Source organism: Podarcis liolepis (genome assembly GCF_965112155.1).
Source record: "Podarcis liolepis genome assembly, chromosome: 4".
NCBI classification, from domain to species: domain Eukaryota; kingdom Metazoa; phylum Chordata; class Lepidosauria; order Squamata; family Lacertidae; genus Podarcis; species Podarcis liolepis.
In genome coordinates, this window is record NC_139558.1 from 55,204,472 (window position 1) to 55,225,936 (window position 21,465).

Below are 21,465 nucleotides of genomic sequence, written 5' to 3' on the forward strand. Positions count from 1 at the left end.
TGATCAGCTTTTTAAAAAAAGAAATTGCAACTTTTTTGTGCCATTGGCTGAAGAGTATGATTTTGAAAAATAAAGTTGTAAATGCCAGTGGTACAGTGTTTGGGGGTTTTCAGACTAAAAACTTCAAACCTTGTTTGTTAAGTGGACCAGTTAATGGTTCAGATGTTAGCTTCCCTGCAACTTTATTACCAGGGAATTTGTTTTTTTCTACCTTTAAATTTTGTTTACAAGTTCTCCTGCTGGTCTTAGTTTGCTTCCATAAAATTATGTAACCAAAATAATGTGAGAAACTCTTAACTAGGACCCAGTTTTGGAGCAGTCTGGTGTAAACCTTGTTGGCTGTCCCTTTCCAAGAGTCTGTGATTTCTCTTTAGGCTAGTAGTTCTAGTATGTCATTCCAAGGACTTGAGGCTGTTCAGTGGCCTCTAGTATATGCATCAGAGTATAGGCCTGTGAAATGCTGATGGATCCACCTTTGTGACTGTTGCGTTGTCCTTTCCTACAGTCTCTTCAGCTGTTACGTCCATCTTGAGAGAAACTTTGTGGCCACAACTGCTGGGCAGTCTTCTGAATAGTGGTTCATCACAGCTGTTCGCTGAGCACTGTCAAGTTCTTTCCAAGTTACTGCCGCCTCCAGAAACTGAGCCATTCTCTAATTTAACAGAGAAATTACTTTTATCTCTTGAGACGGCGGGAAATCATGAACAGTAAGTCTACTTATTTTCTGATTATTAGTTCCAGTTCTCCATACTGACCAGTCGATTACAATAAACACAAGCACATGCCCTCCATTCTCAGGTACCTGCTGTCAATGTGAGGTAGTATTTTAATACTTCAAATAGATAGAAATCATCTAAAGTATCTGAGTCACATCAGTGGAGGTAAATACCAGATGGAACATCAATATTGGGGGGGGTATGTTCATTGTTAATACTCAGAATTAATGAAATAAGGTAAAATTTAATAATAAGATAAAATAAAAATGTTGGGCGAATGTGATGACCGCTATGCTTTAGAAACTTACACAAGATAAAATAAAAATGTGATAAACTTTAATAAAAATGTAGTAAGCTTCACTACTGCAGCTTGGCTAGATCAAAATGCCTGTTGCATTTTTCTTTTATAAACATTGATCTGTGTCTGTTATCAGAAGAGAAAGAGTTGCTTCAAGTATGACGCCAAACCTGTTTGACGCTATTTGAATGAACTCTGCCCATACGCTCCGCCATCATCCCCTGCCATGATCAGCCAGTTGCCAGTTCTCTGGATCATTTCTTCAGCATTAATCCATAGTTCACCATTAGATCTGAAATGTGCTGATATTGTCATTTGCTTGCAAACAAGGTTTGCAAACCGTGGTTTCGACCTGTTTTGCACTCCTGATTTTTAGGCAAAGTATGGGTTTGTGCAAGCCATTGTTTGCCTCATTCAGATGTTATGACAAACTATTGTCTGCTGCTGAATCTGAACTGAAGGAGGAAACCAGAGCAGGGGAGGGGAAGGCAGCAAAAGGCTCATCCATGTACCATCAAACTAAGTTTGGCATTTTGTGTAAACTGGGCCAAAGAAATGAAGCTTCTTTTGCACCAGGATAGCGATGGACATTTTATTACAAAGAGAGAAACTATGACTCACTGTGCAATTACTCTCCTGATCTGCAAAGTATTCCATCCCACTGTGCTTAACAGTCTAGCAAAACATCCATAAGATTTCTGCAACCTTCCGTGATGCCTAAGAAGTCACTCTAGACCAATCAGTGGCTGTGTATTTTCAATAGGGGGACTATCCTCATGGCTCTCTGAGAACTCAGGGCACTGCTTACAACCTCTCCTCATTCAGCAGACCTTCCAGGTCTAGAAAGCAACTAATAAACGCTCCATTTCCCAGCAATTCAAGCTTAAGGTTGGGGGGCAGTAGTTGACATGACACAAAAGCTACCATTTCATTACTCTTTTCAAACCTCTCTAGCTGGGTGATTGCTGACGCTATATCCAGAGCCCTGGAGAGCTCTGCAGAGAAGTTGCATTCATGGAGGAAACGTCTGCTAGTTGCCTGCATGAAGTGGTTGATCCTCACGTACAGCAGTAACAGAGAACAAGAAGCCCGCTCGGAAATTGAGAGTGCCGTGCTGTTGAGGCTAGAGAAACTACTGGTGAGAATTAGGGGATCCCCCCCCCCAAGTTGTTGGACATTATTCTAAGCAGGGGGAGGCGTATCAAGCAACAACCGCAGGGGAGTAATGTGACCACTAGAGGGTGCATATTGACAGGCTGTTGCACATGAAAGTGCAAATTTCTTTAGAAAATTATTCCTTGCTCTACCTACTTTTTCTACCTTTTTCCAGCTTCAGCTGTGACCTTCCTGACAAAACCAAACCTTGCCACAGACGCCCGTAGTCCAATGACTTGCAGGCTAGATTACCGCAACATGCTCTGCAGAGGGCCACCATTGAAAAGTGTTCACAAATGTCAGCCAGGGCAAGATTCAGCTAGACACTTTGAGTTTATCATGCCAGTTTTGTGTGATCTGATTGATGGCAGGTTTCCTTCTAGGCTCAATTTAAGGGGATCTGTTTAACTTTTAAAGGCGTAAGCAGCTTAGGAACTGCATAGTTTACTCCATATGAGCCTCCCTCCATACACGAATCATCATCTGAGGCCTTCCTCCAGATCCCATGAAGAATGCTTGGCAGTGACCAGGGCCTCTTCTGCAGGGAACTCACCCTATGGAACACATTGCTAAACATGCTGCATCAAGACTGCTTTTATAATAATAATAATTTATTATTTATACCCCGCCCATCTGGCTGGGCCTCCCCAGCCACTCTGGGCGGCTTCCATAGAAACCAAAAATACAGTAAAATATCACACGTTAAAAACTTCCCTGAACAGGGCTGCCTTAAGATGTCTTCTGAATGTCAGGTAGTTGTTTATCGCTTTGACATCTGCTGGAAGGGCGTTCCACAGGGCGGGCGCCACTACCGAGAAGGCCCTCTGCCTGGTTCCCTGTAGCTTTGCTTCTCGCAATGAGGGAACCGCCAGAAGGCCCTCGGCTCTGGACCTCAGCGTCCGGGCAGAATGATGGGGGTGGAGACGCTCCTTCAGGTATACTGGACCGAGGCCTTTTTGGGCTTTAAAGGTCAGCACCAACACTTTGAATTGTGCTCGGAAACGTACTGGGAGCCAATGTAGGTCTTTCAAGACCGGTGTTATATGGTCTCGGCGGCCGCCCCCAGTCACCAGTCTTTTGCTTTTGGCTGAGCATTTCCTCTCTCTTTGTTGTATTTTGATGTTTTAATTCTAACTGCTGCCTGGACATTTTTTGTGGTCTTGGCTCCTCATGCAAGTACAGTGGTACCTCGGTTTAAGTACTGAATTCGTTCTGGAGGTCCGTTCTTAACCTGAAACTGTTCTTAACCTGAAGCACCACTTTAGCTAATGGGGCCTCCTGCTGCCGCCGCGCCGCCGGAGCCCGATTTCTGTTCTTATCCTGAAGCAAAGTTCTTAACCTGAAGCACTATTTCTGGCTTAGTGGAGTGTGTAACCTGAAGCGTATGTAACCCGAGGTACCACTGTATTTTGGTTTATGATTTTAGTTCAGTGGTTCCCCACCTCCCACGGACCACCTGAAAATTGCTGATAGCCTTGACAGGCAACTTAATGACTTTTCAGCCTGTTGTAACCATTGTAATGTGCTGTGCTAGATGCTGTGTTATTTTTAATTCTGGGGATTTTTGCTGCTTTCCCCCCTTGTGTTTTCTAATATTGCAATTTGCATTCCCACGAAGCGTTATCCCTGCACCACCACATCCCCACGGTCTTATGTTTTAAGTGTTGTTTTGCTGTTTCCTACCTACCTAGAACTCAGTAACTGAGGTGGCTCCAGAAGACTGGCACAGTTTTGTGAAGATGGGACTCAAGTAAGCATGTTTAGGTTTATAAGAGTATTTTTTGCTGCTACAATCACATACAACACTGAGCTTAGGGTTGCTTATGGCTTACTAGGCAGTAGTTTTGCTTCTGTTAATAGATGTTTACCAATTGATATCATATACAGTACTTTTAAAATGGTGTGGCAAGCTGCTTCACAGACGAAACCAACACCTGGGATATTATTCTTCCTTTCATTCACTTTTCAGGCAGAGTGCATGATTTTTATCTCAACGTCTCTTTAAATCTCTGTCATGTAGGTACCGTTATAAAGACCAGGGCTTTCTGAAAACTCTGAATGCAGCTATCAATTTGCTGTACCAGAAAGGAATCCCTGCTGCTCAGAGATTAGTGAAGCTGTCGGTGCTTTATATGATGATCACGCAGCACTCCTTATTTTTGTCAACTATGCTGAGGTCGCAAGAAGGTGATGACACAAACATTCATGAAAGAGGTATCACCTTCTCATTTGTTTCCTTGTGTATCTATATATAACCCAAGCGTCTTTCACGTGTTGTTTTTCATCCTTCCACTTGCCAGCCCACCTAGATGTTTTCAGAGCTGTTATATCTAGAACATAATTATTTTAGCATTTACCTTTTAACATATTACTAACTCTTCTCCATTATCATTGCGTTGTCCCTTTTCTGTATATTTTTTCAGCTCCAGTGCCTTTTCTTACCATTTCTTTGCATTTGGATTGCATTTATTTATCATTGAACTTAGCATTTCTTACTTTATTTTTTACTCTTTGGCTATATATTTCTGAAACAGTTATTGCAGCATTGTATACAGCTTTGTCTGTTTTGTAATTAAGCATGTAAAAAATAGCCCACTTGTTTTGGGTTACCTGGTCTTACTGGGGTATTGACAGTGCTAGTTGAAATCCTCAGAATCTCAGCTTTGTCCCTTTTTCTTAGGAAGTGACATAGTGGAATTTATCCTGGATGCAGGAATAGGTGAAGTAATGCAAATTGAAAGGATGTGGGCTACACGGCATCATTTAAGAGCTTACAAAAAGGAACCCTGGAAAACCCTATGCAAAAGTTGTTTAATTAACCCCAAGACCCATTAGTTAGCACAAGAGCAGAAGTTCCCATGTTACACTGGATGGGGATTAGAGAAGAAAGGAAGGATGGCCCAATTAATTTCCGCACAAAACTTGAATGGAATGTGTGGGAAGCTTGAGTAGCTGGAACCGTGTGGATCAGTGCTGCAGAACTGCCGCTTACCTGGACTACACAGCGAGGGGGCAAAGCAGAAGTGAGATCAGGGCTCCATGGGTGCACCATTAGAGCCAATCTGGTGCTCCCTTTAAACTGTGTCCCCCCCCCTACCTTTGTCTTGGTAAGAGGCAGGGACATTGGTGTCAGAAAGGCAGCGCTGCCCCACCACACTGTCCGTTCCTGGTGATAAAATGATATTTTTCAAGGCCCCCTTCATATTGGAACACATGTTTTGTGAATTGAAAAAGGCCTTCATTTTCTTCAAAAACAAAATCCCTACGTGAAAGCGATTAACATTTCACAATGTTATATCATCATGTGTTTTCCATTTTGTTGGCAACAGTCACTGTCCACTGGGAAGTTCTCCTACGTGGCTAAAATGAATGGGAGCTTCATGAAAGCTCTCATGGTGCTCCATTCATCTCAGCAGGTCTTGCCCCAGAGAACATCCTAGCAGTGTGAGTGACCAGCACCATTGTTGCAAGGAAGCGCCAGAGCAACCGTAGTATTTTCAAATTGCTTGACAAGAGGCTAAGTCATTTGGAAGGGGGAGAAAAATATTTTCCCTTTTTGCTTTAGAGGCATTAGTGGACATCCTGCTGACTCTAGTGAAACTCTGCCCTGCAGTTTGTGAGAGCAACCATTTTGCTGTGTTGCTTGGAGCCTACGGTGCAACACTGAGCATTACAGGTAAGTGTATTTGCAGTTGAAAGAGATGCATAACCTAATTTTTGAGACTTCTTAAAATGCAGCAGCCAAACTACCATGTGTGTCATATGTAGTAGCTCAGACAAATCCTGCTGTTCCTGGGTGGTTTGGGGAAATGACCAAAGAAATAAGTGCATGCATTCATTCTGAGGAGTTTAAGTGAAGTAATTTTCCTATCCTCTTTTTGTTCCCATTGTCCAAAGGGAACTATTTGAAATGGGACTAAACAAAGATAAAAGGAGAGAAAGAAACAGTGTCTTAGGAGACACGGGTAGTGGTCAAGAAGTAGCAGGAGTGGTAGCTGGAAGGGAACTGTATTTGGAGGTTCAGAGACTGGTTGGTCTGAGGGTCGTGGCTTAGGTAAAGGAAGTACAGAGCAGCAGCCTGAGGGAAACTGAGTAGGGTGTTGTGTGTTTTGTACAACAGAATGCCACCAAGGCTTCAGTATGTGGCTCTTAATACTGATCCACAGGCATTCATATGTCACCTGCTGTGCCTTTAGATGGTAACTTACAGCAGAACATGTGCACTGCCTTCATTGCAAAGTATTGTGTTCAAAATGATGTCAGGTGAAAAACCTCTCTTGATTAAGATTAAAGTTCTTACTCAATGTTGCAGAAATCAATAGTTGCATGTGCCCAAAGGTTGGCACTCTATCTATCTAACTAACTAACTAACTAACTAACTAACTATCATCTATTTAACTTTTCTCTTTTTTATTTTTAGACCAGAAGATATTGCAGCTGCTGAAATTGTATGAAAAGAATGGTCTAAGCCTTGTAAACTTCAGGTTAGTTGACTGCCATGTTCGTCAGTGTATTGGGTACATAATGTGTACAGTGTGTGTCAGGTTTGCCTTCCTGTGGATTACGTGCCTCAGGTATTTGCATATACAAAGGGCATGTTGAGGGGAGTTTAAACCTGTGCAGAGGAACAGATATTCCTTAAAACTAGTGGTAGGGATGGGAATGGAATCTGATAGACTGCAGTTCCAAAGCTGACTCACCTGATCCATTTTAGAATCTGAATATTGACAGATTCTTTCAACTCACCCTGAACCATTTATGGGTTATTCCAAGAATCTGCCTCTCTGTTCACATCATACTATACATTCTTTTTAAAAGGTATCTATTCTTTCCTCTGTGAACGCACCGACCTCCTGAAGTTTATCCCACCTTCTTTAGTGGTGGAACCCTTGGAAATGAGTTCTAATTTTTTTTTAATAGAAAAAAGCATTTTCTTTCATTGAGCGATATTGTAGCAACTACCAAAAAACAACCGTGTTGTTTATTGCTGATACTGTGATATTGTGTAGGAGGCAGTATTGCAGCCTTTCTCTAAGAGCCAAGATGGCTAAAAAGGAACACAGCAGAGTGACTGTTGCTTCGTAGTTTAATTTTGTTTCAAAGTGCTTTGGAAGGAAAACTAAGGTTGTCAAGGAAACACATCCTACCTTTGGTTTCTCTGGTAATAAATAAAGAAGTGAAGAGAAAAGGGAAACATTGTTCTACCATTTACAAGTCAAATTGCTTTGTGTAATTGCTATCTTCTCTTCATATACAAAGTTGGAAAACACATAGCGTCTTAATATGATTCCAGAATTTTGCTTTGGGGTCCAGCTGCTGTGGAGCACCATAAGACATGCAAGAGTCTGGGAAGGTCCCTGTGGCAGCAGCCAAGCATGGAAGAAATTCTGTGTCTGCTAGACCGAGAAATGATGATGAGGACCATTCTCCATTTCCCACAGCATCGGCATCTCCTGTCCACAGAGGTGCCTTAATCTGACCGCAGATTTCTGTCCTTTTAAAAACACACGTACAGTAGAACCATTTTAGTCTTAGGTCATTTATCTTGAAAGTGGCATTGTTAATATTCACAGTGGCAGTCATAGCATCTGGTTGATTTATATTAAAGGGCCTTATTCCTCTTTTGTTTTCTTTTTTTTAATGTAACTACTGCATAGTCTGCTTGAAAGCTGCGAAACTGCAATCCTTTCAGTTCAGTGAGGTTCCAGAGTTGGGTGCTAATTATGATCTAGGAATTAACCACCAAACCCTTGGGTCAAAATTGTAGCAGCTATTGAGGAAACGTAAAGGTTTTTCTTTCAAAAGAGAGAAGCAGTCAGGCTGCAAATCCTAGACACACCTGGAAACTGAAATCAGTGGGGCTTACTTCTGCATTGACATGCATAGGACCAGTGGCTTCTAACCCTTTAGCAGGCTATGGTCTTACCTTCACCATCGGAGGCAGTATGCTTCTGAAAACCAGTTGATGAAAACTACAGGAAGGGAGAGCTCTGTTGTGCTCAAGCCCCACTTGCAGGCTTCCCCTAGGTATCTGGTTGGTGACTGTGAGAACAAGATGGACCATTGGCCTCATCTCGCAGGTTCTTCTTAATTTCTTATCGCACAGCAGTCATTGAGGTCAGGGAAAGCTGTAAAAAAAACAACCCAATGCCCTGCAGTGCTTATATGATGACTGTTATGAGAAGGCTTTCACAGCAGCTAAAAAACATGTCAATTAAAATTCAGTCATACCTTATTTTATGTCCTGTATTTAGGAAGAACAGATGCTGCTAAGCAAAGGCAAAAGCGAAGTGGCTCTTCAAGATCTCTATGACCCCTGTTTTCTCCTTCATCTCTTCAGTGAATTGTTGAGACCAGGTATAGGAAATGGTTTTCTTGTATTTTAGGAAGCATTTAGTGTGAAACTGTAAACATAGACCCCCAAAAGTTATGGCTTGAAAACTATCAAAGATTTGCAATGCAGGTCTGAGGTTGCAACTAAGCTTGTGAGATTTTTTTTAAAAAGGCAGTGGCTGATCTCCATTTTTGAGAATATAAAGTCTGTTACCCAGATATTTCTGCAGTCTTAAGCAAAACAATAACGTAGAGAGCACAAATAAATGAGCTGGCAGTTTTTATACAGTGGTACCTCAGGTTAAGTACTAAATATGTTCCGGAGGTCCGTTCTTAACCTGAAACTGTTCTTAACCTGAAGCACCACTTTAGCTAATGGGGCCTCCCACTGCCGCCGTGCCGCTGGAGCACGATTTCTGTTCTCATCCTGAAGCAAAGTTCTTAACCTGAAGCACTATTTCTGGGTTAGTGGAGTCTGTAACCTGAAACGCATGTAACCTGAAGTGGATGTAACCTGAGGTACCACTGTATTGACAAGGCAGGCTATTACACTGAACCATTTTTTGTTGGTTATTTTGTTAGTTTTCTTCCTCCCCCTGTCCTTGCTTTATATAACTTCCAGCCCAATCAAAGGTTTTGACAGAACCCAAAGCACACAGCATTTTGGTTGGTTCTAACAAATATGTTGGCCAGTTGTGGATTTTGGAATATTTCTTGCTGTTTCCAGTGCTGTTTCCTTTGCTTTTTATTTGTGTTCATGGTTTAGTCTGAGGCCTGTGTAATTGGACGCAAGCTCTTTATGCACATCTGTTGAGCTAATATAGTACGCTTTATATGTCTGTCTTATCTGTTTATAAAATGCTTCAAAATCTGGACCTCATTTGCATTATGGCATCTGGTTTGCGTTTGCCCAGGAGTCATGGCATCTTCTGAAACAGGTGGCTAGTTGATGATGTAATTGCTCGTTAAACTATTTACTCTTCCATTCAGAGCAGACATCAGATATCAAATTGACCCCAAAGGCTTTAATTATACTTTTTAAAGAAAACAAGAAGGGGTTTTGAGATGGAGGAGGAACATCATCTGACACTGCAGCACACAGAGTTTTGTGATTCTGCATTGTGAGCAGGCTTGGAAGGGCACTTGGCAGTCACCATTTTGGGTTTGCATGCATTGTCTTGGAACCTGCCACTTACCCGTCTCTATTTTCCCAACCAAAATTTTTCACTGAAGGGGTGTGTGTGTGTTTCCCCCCACAGCATCTCCTGTCCTGTATTTTGTTACGTTGTTTTGCAGGAGTTTGGAATCATTAGATTTGTCAGTGCTATGAGGAATATTGGTTGCTGCTGGATTGATTATCTGAAATCTTGGTGGAGGGGGGCATAGAAGGAAATCCAGTGGCTGGGAAGCTACAGACAGATAGGCCACATGAACAGGTGTTTCAGGGTTTTTTGTTTTTTTTTTAATAAGCAGGCAGGATTTCCAAATCAAATTTGAAAGAAGAAAAAGAGACTGTGTAGTGAGTACAGCATTGAAGGGTACGTGGTACTGGGAGTAAGTAGGTTGATTTAAATAGGGTGAAGCAGAGCTTTTTCTTAGTCTTGGGTGGGAGAAGACAGTTTTTCATCTTTGGAATGGCAACCTCTCCCCACCACCAGAAACAATATTGTTTTGAAAAGCACTGCTTGCTTTGATTCTCTGTTTTTGTGGATGATTTGTTACCTCACCTGTCCACCGACTCTTGTTTCCTTTTCCTTGTGGCTTCATTGCCATAGCTTCTCTTACCTTGCAGACTTTGCGTTACCACAGAAAGAAAATCTTTTCTGGTCAGTGGCAGCAAGGCATTCTGTGAATGTGTGAAAGCATTTGCTTAGGTCACAGGCATGGCCAAACTTGGCCCTCCAGCTGTTTGGGGACTACAGTTCCCATCATCCCTGACCACTGGTCCTGTTAGCTAGGGATGATGGGAGTTGTAATCCCAAAACAGCTGGAGGGCCAAGTTTGGCCATGCCTGGCTTAGGACATGGGAGCATCCAGCTAAAGACTGTCCACCGCACTTTTCCCCATTATGATTCCTGTATCATTTTTGTCTTTCTCACTAACACCATCCAAGCTGCAGATCTTGCTTTGGTTCCTCTTTGCCTCTCTTGCTGCCTCAGTTCCCTGAGGCTTTCTCCCACTTACTGCATCACACAATCCTTTCTTTTATCCTTCAAATAATCTTTTAAGAACCTGCTGTCTCCATGGAATCTTTTGACAGCCGTTCATTCTGAACATGCTCTATGGAACAACCCCAAACATGCTGGGCCATTACAGCAGGTGGCCGAAAGGGTCTTTGTTATATTTTTTGCTTCCTACATGTGTTTATAACAGTCTCCTGTGAATAAATGTTGCATAATTGCTTCTCACTGGGCGTAAAAGCCCCAAATGAAATACAAAAGGGAAAAAAGACACTGATCATTATCTCAGCAGCCATTTCCCCTTGATTTTTCCAAGGTTTTGTAAACAAAACTGTATGTCCAACATAAATTAAACTTGCTGTCAAGTTTCATTTTGCCAAGGCCGGGTCCAGCATTGATGTTTCCTTCCATGACCTATACTCCTATTTCCAGATTAATCTTCACTCCATAAATTTAGGGCTAGCCCCAAAAATACGGAACAAGATTCCTTGTTGACAGAATCTCTCTTTTAGTAAGGGAAGAGGGGTGGCTCATGGGGAAAAGATTCAGCTGTAATTGCTCTGTCTTCTAGTTCCAAACTCTCAATCACTAGCTTGAAGTAGAATCACTGCTCCACAAATATACATGCACTGATGAGACAGAAATAGAGATCCTTATTACCAAGCTGTATCAAACACCACATGGTACAAACAAAAGCATGGTAAAGAGTAATTAGATCTGTTTTAATTGACCCTGTATGTGCACCTCGGTGTAGGGGAAGGAGGGCTACAAAGAGAGATGGTTTGGGTGGTGCCAGAATGGAAGGCTCCTTAGAAACTCAGGTGCAAGAGGGTTTGTGTCTTTATTTGCTTAAGCAGAGGCAATTCAGAGAGATTCTATCTTGAATTCTTTGTTGCAGAAGAATAGAAGAGGACAATTTTCTAATCAGGCATTCATTCACTCTTCTTCTAGAAATTGCTATGATTTAATGTGCATACCTATAATTTAGTCTTCCTTTTAAAAATTACCTTGTAAGAGATTTTGAGAGTTTCCTTTTTACATTTTAAAACATTCCTTCCCCTTCCTTTTTTCCTATGTAGAATGTGTTGTAGCATATCATAAGTTTGTTGACGTCAATGCCTTGGGTCTGGCAGTAGCAGCCCTTAGCAGCTATGACAGTAACATGCGAGCGGCAGCATACTATGTCCTGAGCTCTTTCCGCTCTCACCTGGAAGGGGCTCGGTTTAGAGAACAGAAGCAGGTAAGGAGTTAACTTTAGCTATCCTAAAGTATGCAGTGGTTTGAAAACATGCCTAAGACTAAACTTGCTCTGAAAGCATCTCCTAGGATAACTGTATTGCAAACTGCCAAAGATGTCAATATGCTTCTGATTTTCAAGGTACTATGTAACTTCCTTGCCCACCTCCCAGATTTCCAAATTATGTATAGGACTCAACCCACGAATGAAGTACAGAACTTAATATTTCTCATTCATTTGTATTAGTAATCATTTCTTCATCACTTCCATTCAGTAATATTAGGATAGGTATTCTAATTCAATTGAGTATATTTTCTATACTATGATTAATATATACTTTCTGCAGTTCCTGATGAAAATCAGACTGTGTTGTCATAGGAGCACTGTGTGTACAATTGAGCAGTTACTGATAGGATCATATAACCAATTTCCTAATTATTTCTCTCTTTTTGTCTTGTGCTTCAGTTGGCTTACCTTATGGATGTTGTGCAGAATGGAATCAGACAACCAAATCTCAGATTTACTTTCCCTTTGGCACTGTATGTTTCAAGAGTAGCCGACCAAATGCTAAAGCCAGGTATTCTAGCACAAGTTACACCTGTTCCCTAATGTCTTAGTTTCTCTTAAATTTCAGTTGGTTTTATTTCAGAATGAAAAACAATGGCTTTTAGTCAAATTGTTACTTCCATTTTAGATATCCCTGTGATCATGAAATGTGTATCAGACTTGTCATGCTGTAAAATGAGAGATTTTAAAGATGAGCATTGAAATTTCTTGAGTTTAATAATGGAAATGATAAGGGTGTTTTTCATGCTACAGTAACCATTCTGTTTTCTTCCCAGAGGAGCACATGTACACAAAGCTGAACAAGTTCCTTCTATCTCATCAGTATTTGGATTTGAAGAAGGTGCCTGGATTTTTTCAGCTTTTCTACAGTTTTGATTCAGAGGTAATACAAATCTGTGTGGTGTAAACTGTCATTCATGAATAGCACAATTGTTTGCTTTCTGTTCTCCGTACACAAAAATCTAGTACCTGTCAAGTAATTCTGAGAATCTTTCTTTTCTTTTCCTGTCTGTTGCAACCAAATCACTATGTAAATAGTCTTTATAGTTGGTTGCAGCACCCAGGATCTTCTCTGAGCATGGTAAAAGAGTCATTGTTCAGACACTGAGATCAGTGTCCATGTGGCAGCCGCCTCTTCCTGTTACACAATTCTGTTCATGCATGGCCTCTTTATTTTTTCCTTCTGCCATTCATCACATTTTTGAAACACATCCCAAATTCCATATTTGCATTATTATTTTTAAAAAAGTATTTTTATTAAATTTTATCCATATACCCCAAATAACAAAATACAGCAAACAAAACACATAAAAACTAAACCAAACCACGGCAGGCCTGGGATGTTACATTCACAAGAAAAAATGGTGAAGCTGGTTATCCCTGTTTGCAATAAGATACAGACAGAGAAGTGGAGCATCTTTTTCCCTACATTCAGTATGTGACTTCCTGTGACTGTATATGAAGTCACATTCTGAATGCAGAAAAATGATGAAAATTGTTTAATCCGTTTAAAGTAAGAAATGTGTATTATATTTAGCAGCATGACAAAATACTGGCAAAACTGGAATTTAGTTTTTGTGTGTCTGTTTGCAGCATCATGTGGTTTTTTCCTTCTTTCTTCATTTTTATCCGATCTGTTGGATACTTTCCTATAGAGTGGAAATAGAGTGGAAAAGTTACAATAGTAATTTATGCTCCCTCTTTATTTTCCAGCACAAAATGGAGCGTGAATGGATTCTTGCAATTATTGGGGAAGGCCTCAAAGACAAACACTGCTATGAACTATATGATTATCAGAGAATTTTCCATGTCATTCTGTCTTTCTTCCATAGTCCACTGTGTGATGAATCCTCCCAGGTAAAATGCAACTGAAACACATACAGATACTCCTAAAAGCTTTTAACTTAAAGCAAAAAGAAAACATTGAAAACTTTTCCTCTAAGAACTACTCTCATTCAGTCATATATTAAAAGTAAAACATCCAGTTAAGTCTTTAATGTGTCAAGAATTTTAACACCTGTGGCTATCTTTAGATCTCAACATAGTCTGTAGTAATAATATTCTAAGGCTGCGATCCATGCTTGCTTACTTGAGAATAAGCTTGGACACAGTACTGACTTCTGAGTGAATGTGCATAGAATTACTCGTAATTTATGAAGATACAAGCAATCCTTGTTTTGTGCAGGGGTTACATTCCAGACTCCCACGCTTGTCTGTGAGACCTGCATAAAGTATTTTCTCCCTCGTTCCAACATTTTAGTGATGTTTTCAGGTCACTTCTGGGTTTGGTGTGCATGCGTGATTGTGCAGCAATCAGTCATTACTGTTCCTCTCACCCACCTCACCCCAATATTTGCTAGTAAGGTTTTATAAAAGTTAAGTCATTATGTATGAATAGAAAGTTTGAGACAAAATTTGAAAATAACAAGCTATCTCCTAAGACTAAGGAGTGTGCTAAAAAGGGAGGGGGAAGTATTGTAAAATTGTTGAAAATACTAGAATAAAAAATATTGGGGTACTCTATATATATAACACATGGAAGCAAGATAAAGGTCACCAAGTACCCTTAGAATATCTGTCCGCATTCTGGAGGAGTCATGGTACCATTTTGCATGTATTTTAAGGCAAGGTATTGAAGACAATGTTCAGATGGATACTGTAGATTCTGCCCACACTCATGAGAAAATAATTTCCAGAGTGACGCCATCTTTGATGTATTCACTCCAAAAGACTGTTGGTCTCGAAGGTGCCACAGAACTCTTTTATTGTGTTTGCAGATAATTAGATCTAGTTGTTTTCCCCTTGTTTCATTCCCAAAGGCTTAAAATTGCAGCTGTGAAAGTTATTAAGGACATCTTATGTAACTAAATAATAATTTTATTATTATTTTTTTGTCTTTCAGCATCAGATTCTGGAAATACTTCAAAATGCTGCATACATCACCAAAGCTGCCTATCAGCTAATAAGAGATCACAGCCTATTAACTTGGATAATATCTGTACTAGATAAAAGGTGCATAGAAGAGTATTCATGATTGATTGCTAAATAAATTATTTCACCTTTTTAAATGTGCATATGCGAGAGAGCAAGAAATTAGGACAAGCATTTTTTGCTCGTAGAGGTCATGGTATGCCACTAAGGCAGCTATCCTAAAAACATTTACAAGGATGCCAGCTTCAATGAACAGACTTACTTTTGAGTAAACGTGCATACAGTTGCACAGTGAAACAGCTAAAGCCCTTTAAATCCTTTTACTTAGAGATACTTTAAAAACTTTGATTCTGTTAAAGTGTTAGCCTGTACATATAATTATCAATTTAGTTAAGGGTTATTAACTATCGTTGCCGTGTAGTCTGAAGCTGTACTCCATGTGCCTCCAAAGACTTGAGTTCATTAACTGGAATTTAACAGAGTGTTCTATTGCTTCTTTGGAGAAAACATTTTATTAATACTCTGTCGTCCTTGTTTGTTGAAGAAAACCTGGCCTCTAAACATGTTTCTGAAATGTAATGTAACTGAATAATAGAAAACTGGCTTTAGCAATGTTTTATTTAAAAGCTGAATCTCCTATTCTTGAAACTCAAATAGTCCAGGGATTAATGAAGAGGTTCTGAGGATTGTTATGCTGTTAGTGGGAAAATGACACTGGGTTGTTCTGCCCATGGTTGCTGCTACTCTGCTTTTCTTTTAACAACTTCAGCACTCTTCAGCTTAGGTCCCATATTAAACTGGTATGAATTAAAAGAAATGGGATCCCATTTTTGGCTTGCAGCGTTCATCTCTGAAAAACTGTTGAACTAAGTTTCTGTTTTCACACAATTTCTCAGCACACACACACACTGTAGTGTTTGATGTGGGAAATGTGAATTTCCTAAATGCATGTTCAAAGTCTACTCAAGCTTTAAATCCTACAGTGACTCTTTCAAATAAATACATCAACAGGAACATACACTCTGGATTCAGTGTTGGATTTTTCCCTTCCATTTAATTTTTTCCCCTCAGGTGAAAGACAATATTAAAGGTAACATTTTGTGTACCCAGCTCATGTGACTGGTGGATAATGGTTGAGGAATATTATTTTTTAAAATGCTATTTTGGTGCACTATTGCAATCTGGTTTGCTATAAAATAAACATGGAACATTTTTTATTATTTTAACTTATTTTTTTCCTTCCTTCATTCTAGGTTTCTGGAATCCAAGATGCTAAGCAGTGTCATCTCTTTAGTCCATACTCTTTGGGTAACCAATTTAGGAGATAAACAAAAGTCACTTGGAACACCTGATACGAAGGAGCTACTAGAGAATCAGAGATTCCTTCCTCTCCAGCTTGTCAGTGAATTTCTTCACATTTTATTAATGCTTCTTAAACACATTCGGTATGTATTTCCTTCTGTTTAATGTATCTGGAATTAAATTTCATTGAGCCTTGAGTTTTTGTAATATCTCAAAATTCACCTTTTACTTTTTCATTGTAAATGGCAACAATCATTTTTTTAAAGATTTTCTGCAGAGATCTGAAATGCATTGGTTGGTACTTGCTAATGTCCACTCGGCATTTCTGCTCAGTGGGAGCCTGTCTTCAATACATTGTGCTTTTATTTATTTTCCAGAATATCTTTCTCACCTTTCTAAATTGTAATCAAGGCTGTGAGCGGGGGCCATGGAGAAGCACTGCTGAAGTCTGCTTAGCATTCAGTAGTCTAAGCCTTCTCAAAACTATTGCATATGGTATTTTTCAGCCACTGCAATTCTTCAGAGCCTTAGTTATCAGTGAATTTTGGCAGTTCTTGACCCTTAGAGTCATTTTCACCCCTAACAAGATGTTATGCCTGATTTTGTCTCTTTTCAATTACCAGTTTTCCATTTGACCTAACCCTTATACTGTGTAATTTTTGCTACTTGAGTTCACTACAATGCACTCACTACTTGAGTTCACTACAAATTTAGCTTTTTATTTCTGTTTACTGTGTACCAGCATTTTCAGGAAAGACATACCCTAAAAGCTATGTACATCAAGCACTTGAGTAGCCCTGCCTGAAAAGTGTATGTATGCTTGGAAGGAAGAAATAGATTCAAAACCTGTGAAAATGAATTGGCTATTTGAACCCAACCAGCACATGTATTGTTGTTTGGAAGTGTTATTCCTACTATGGCTTGGTTCATGTGCGACATTAAAGCATCATTTAAAATAAGCTATGGTTTAATGCCTGTAAGCACGTTGCTCCTACCTCACTCCTGATTGTACGGTATGGGAGAGGAAACAAGCCAGAGTCTGGCTTGATGTGAACTGTGTACCCCAGCCTTGAGGTTTGTTTCCTCCCAGGTTTGCACATCGTGACAAGCCAGGCTTTGTCTTGTATCCTCCCCTGCAGGGCATAGTAACAGTGGAAGAGAAAAGAAGCACTCTCATGTATACTAAACCATAGTTTTATTTTAAACTACAGTTTAATATTGCATGCAAGCCAGAGCAAATTATGCAACCTGATAATAAATGGTCTCAAATCAGTAGCCTTCATGTTTCACTGCTGTCTTTTTGTTGCAATCTTATCTCCCTCAGACTCTTACTTTGTATTAGACAAAAATTAAATAAACTGTCACTTGTTTCCAAACAAAAGCAAATTTTGAGTTTAGTTACCATTTGGGTTGAGCATTGTAACCTTTTTTTCTCCATCTACTGCCAAATAGGACCAACTTGGATTCTGCCATATTGATTCAGTTTTTCAGCACGTTGAGTTCTGTATTGGAATACCGCGTTGTGGTTTTTGAGGCCTTCAGACAAATGGGAAGATTCACTGTGAATGAGCATGTCCTTTCAAACAAAGATGTTCTGCTGCTCTTGCACAAGTGGAGCATAATTGGCAAAGACGTGGAACTTCAAGATGTTCTTCAGATATTTGCTCAACAGTACCAAATAAAAGAATTGCTTAGTAAGTTCTAAATATATCATGTGTTTTAAATAAGGTCAGCTATTTTCTGCTGAATTCTGAAAGTACTGAACGCAACAGCCAGCTCATCATATTTCATCAGATGCATGGAAGAAGAGGAAGCCCTTAACCACACACTAAAAAGATATTATTGTTGGCCCCAGGCAGGCTTCCTCGGGAAGTTTGAAAAGGGAGTAGAAATCATTAAAATATATGTGTACTTCATTAATAACATCAGACATGATCCAAGAAAAAGGATTTCATATCTCCCTTGTTGTTTTTTGTCTAGTGGTAAACTTCATAGAACATCATCATATGCTCTTTATATAAAATGAAGCTCTGAGTATAAGTGACTTTCATCATGCCAGTTTGCCAGGATCTGATTAGGACGGTCGAGGCCTTGCCCAAACACTTTTCCCTTTCCTGAGCCTTTGTAGGGGTGGATAATTAAGGAGCAGAGACCTGTGTGGAAGCAGAAACCCTTTTAGTTTGTGTGATCCCACACATAAAACACCACTGAGATGGGTAAATAAAAGAAAGCGTTCTCATTTTTAAGATAGTCGGAAATTGCTTTTGTTAATGTAGATTTAAAAGAGAGGGCTTATAATAATGTTTGTTTAGAGAAAATATTTTTGGCAGCATTCATGCAAAATCTATGGAGTGATGATAATCTCAAGATAAATGTTCAGGTCTGGGCTTCCTGCAACTGAGCTATTTGTTTTGTTGGGATTTGGTTGAACTTTTAACCTGTTATTTTCCAACTTTAAAAGCATAATTCAGAAAGAGGTTCTATCTGTCCTTCTGTCTCGCTTTTAAATAAATACTGAATTGATTAATTTATTACCATTCTCCCTTAGGTGTGAATATGTCTTCACAGCAGTGCAGGAGAGGTTAAGACAGGTGCAAGATGATGGTTGTGCAGAGTCGTGAAAAAATCAGTTTACACCTTTTGAAACCTCTCCTGTACCAATGTGAAGACATCTGCTTGCTGCAACTTGGGAGACATCCAAGTACCCACTGAGAAACATTTTTCACAATAAGACCAACAAATACTTTTCAGAAAGTTCAAATTTTCTCATTTTTAAATTATTGTAAGTATTTTGTTTGTTTTCTTTTACTACAGAAAACATTAAAGACAAAAACAAAGCCCAAGCACCATTTCGAACATCATCCCGACTTGTTCGGAAGAAGAATGAAATTGAAATGGAGGCAGAAACAGCATCTGAGCGGGGGGAGAAATATTTAGAGGAATGCAGCTCTGTCCTGAGATCTGTGCTTTTCCACTGGGAACCTGTATTCCTGGATATGCCAGCAAAACATTCAAAAGAGCACAATGGAGATGACAATCCTGGTCTTACGTGTAAGATTGCTTACTTAGTATTCAGATGGCTAGTGAAGTCTCTTCTCGACAGCAGCTTCAACGTGCAAAATGTACTTTTGACTTTCAAGTGGTTTGAAAAGAGTGCTTTGCAAAACAGCACTGTGGTAGATGAGATTCTTAAAGATTCAACTCTCAAAAGTGGTATATTTAAGCTTTACAGTACTGTCTACAATGCCTGTGAAGAGAAGGCCATGGAACTGAGTGATCTCTCCTTGCTTAATGGAATCATGCTGCACCTACTAGATTCCCAGAACCTGACCAAAAATGCTTTTCATGAGACTGTGGAAAGGATCTGCCTCTCGGCAGTAACAGAGGAAGAAAGAACGAAGAAAGGTAATATTATTTTCAGCAAGGAAGTTGAGGAGAAACTAAGCATATAATCTTTCTCCCCCATAAAACTTCTTGAAATTTGCCTTTTGATATAATATGGTAATTCCAGAAGATACTAAGAGATTAACTAGTAATGTAGAGTAGGATATTCTGGTGACATTAAAATTGATTGAGAAATTAAATAAGCCTGAGTATGGTAAGGGATATTCTAAGGGATAAAGTGTTGTTTAACATCAATAACCCATGTTCACTTAATGAAGTATCAAATGTTCCATTTTAAAAAATGTATTGGAAACTCTGCCATTTAAAATAAGCAGAGTAAATGATGAATATAGATCAACTTTTAAGAAAAGATCTTGATTGTGACAATTATTTTCTTATTTCCTAGGGGCAAGCATATTCCTCACTTCTGTTTACATTGGAGATCTTTGGCTGGGAGCAAAGCAACCAGACACATTTATAACCCATGTTAAACTGATACATGGAACAGCAAATGGTAAACAAAAGAATGATGATCAAAGAACACAGGAACCTGAAGAAGCTATAGCTTCTCTCTGCAAAGACATTTACCCATTCTTAATTCATCACCCTGTCTTTCAATCTTAAATGTAAAGTGTGTGTCATGCTTTCAGATCTTGATGGGGGGGGGGAGGCTGTCATAAAGAGAACAATTTTGGAACTCATAACTTATTTGTAATTATGTATCATGAAAGATACGGTGTACTTTTAAGCTGGATTTTGAATAAATATTTACTGCTTTTTCCCAGAAGTTTTGAAAGCTGATTTTCAAGGCTTTTGATGTATTATGTTTTAAGATGCCTGCCTACTAAAACCAAAACACCTGACTCACAGTTAGAATGGTTGGTTGACTCAAAAACAAACTGAATAGGTGACAAGAAAAAAATTTCAAGTCATCACCCTACATCGATTTTCTACATTCACTTTGCTTCTTTAAAAGACTCATGCAGAATTAGGGCTTCATAGACACCAGGGCCAGTAGGAAGATATTTTTGGGAACACTAACATGCAATTCCTATTTGGACCCCCTCAGAGAAATAGTGTGAGATGGGTTATAGCAGGCAAGACATGCACTCAATTCAGACAGTGATTTCTGGCTTGTATTACATCTGATCTGGGGAACTAAGATTTAATGTCAGCTAATAAGTCATCATGATTCTGGTTTGTTAGCCCCAGTTCCCTGATTCAGAAATAATACAAGTAGCAATGAAGTGACACAGTAGTAATCCAAACCAGGACATTGTGAGCCTAATGGAAGCAGGGAATGTATGATACAGTATTTTAGAATTTTAGAAGCAACGTAGCCCAGGTGTTCATTAATTAGATGCTTAAGGATATAAATCTAGGATGCTTGCTTTGCATCCAAGTCCTGTCTTTCATAAGGGCATACGACCTTACATTTCCTTTCATCTACAGAACACAAAGCATTGTACTTACTTCAGGGGTGTAGAACCAGTCCGAGATATATAGAACAAAATAAGGAAAAGAAATGCCACAAAAGAAGCAAGCCCAATCCAAAGGGCTATGACAATTGAATCTGTGGAAAGAAATACAGTATTTATAACACCTTACAAATCCTTAAGGCATTTATTATAGATTTATTATAGATTACTAAGCAATATTACGTCCACTCAAGGAAGGCTTCTTTCCCAAGGAATAGGGGCTGTAGTGCTTTAAGTGAGGACACCCTCCTGAAACTCCAAATACTAAAAAAATTAATAGCAAAACATTGCTTTCATTAGTATAGCATTTGAAGTGCATGACTTATATTCTCAGTTTTAATGTAACAGTAAGAGGGAAGCTGTCATTTACTACAATGTTCAAAAC

At 39.5% G+C, this 21,465-nt stretch overlaps 1 protein-coding gene and 1 long non-coding RNA gene across 4 annotated transcripts in view; one reads left to right on the plus strand and one right to left on the minus strand.

Moving 5' to 3' along the window:
• The window catches only part of URB1 (URB1 ribosome biogenesis homolog), a 48,054-nt gene extending 27,672 nt beyond the window's left edge, over positions 1 to 20,382 (plus strand). Inside the window, exons 23-39 of the mRNA XM_083500278.1 lie at positions 506 to 707; positions 1,969 to 2,152; positions 3,861 to 3,919; positions 4,190 to 4,383; positions 5,735 to 5,845; positions 6,590 to 6,653; positions 7,463 to 7,634; positions 8,424 to 8,526; positions 11,762 to 11,922; positions 12,385 to 12,496; positions 12,762 to 12,868; positions 13,699 to 13,842; positions 14,888 to 14,997; positions 16,170 to 16,361; positions 17,671 to 17,912; positions 19,033 to 19,623; positions 20,009 to 20,382. Coding sequence (XP_083356404.1) covers positions 506 to 707; positions 1,969 to 2,152; positions 3,861 to 3,919; positions 4,190 to 4,383; positions 5,735 to 5,845; positions 6,590 to 6,653; positions 7,463 to 7,634; positions 8,424 to 8,526; positions 11,762 to 11,922; positions 12,385 to 12,496; positions 12,762 to 12,868; positions 13,699 to 13,842; positions 14,888 to 14,997; positions 16,170 to 16,361; positions 17,671 to 17,912; positions 19,033 to 19,623; positions 20,009 to 20,226 — 2,966 coding nt within the window. The 3' untranslated portion in view covers positions 20,227 to 20,382. The remainder of the gene's footprint in view (positions 1 to 505; positions 708 to 1,968; positions 2,153 to 3,860; positions 3,920 to 4,189; positions 4,384 to 5,734; positions 5,846 to 6,589; positions 6,654 to 7,462; positions 7,635 to 8,423; positions 8,527 to 11,761; positions 11,923 to 12,384; positions 12,497 to 12,761; positions 12,869 to 13,698; positions 13,843 to 14,887; positions 14,998 to 16,169; positions 16,362 to 17,670; positions 17,913 to 19,032; positions 19,624 to 20,008) is intronic.
• The window catches only part of LOC310705640, a 71,805-nt gene continuing 63,570 nt past the window's right edge, over positions 13,231 to 21,465 (minus strand). For all 3 annotated transcript variants that reach the window (XR_014525412.1, XR_014525413.1, XR_014525414.1), the window contains 3 exons: positions 21,076 to 21,175; positions 17,621 to 17,754; positions 13,231 to 13,634 (listed from right to left, as the gene is read on the minus strand). This is a non-coding gene — a long non-coding RNA (uncharacterized lncRNA). The remainder of the gene's footprint in view (positions 13,635 to 17,620; positions 17,755 to 21,075; positions 21,176 to 21,465) is intronic.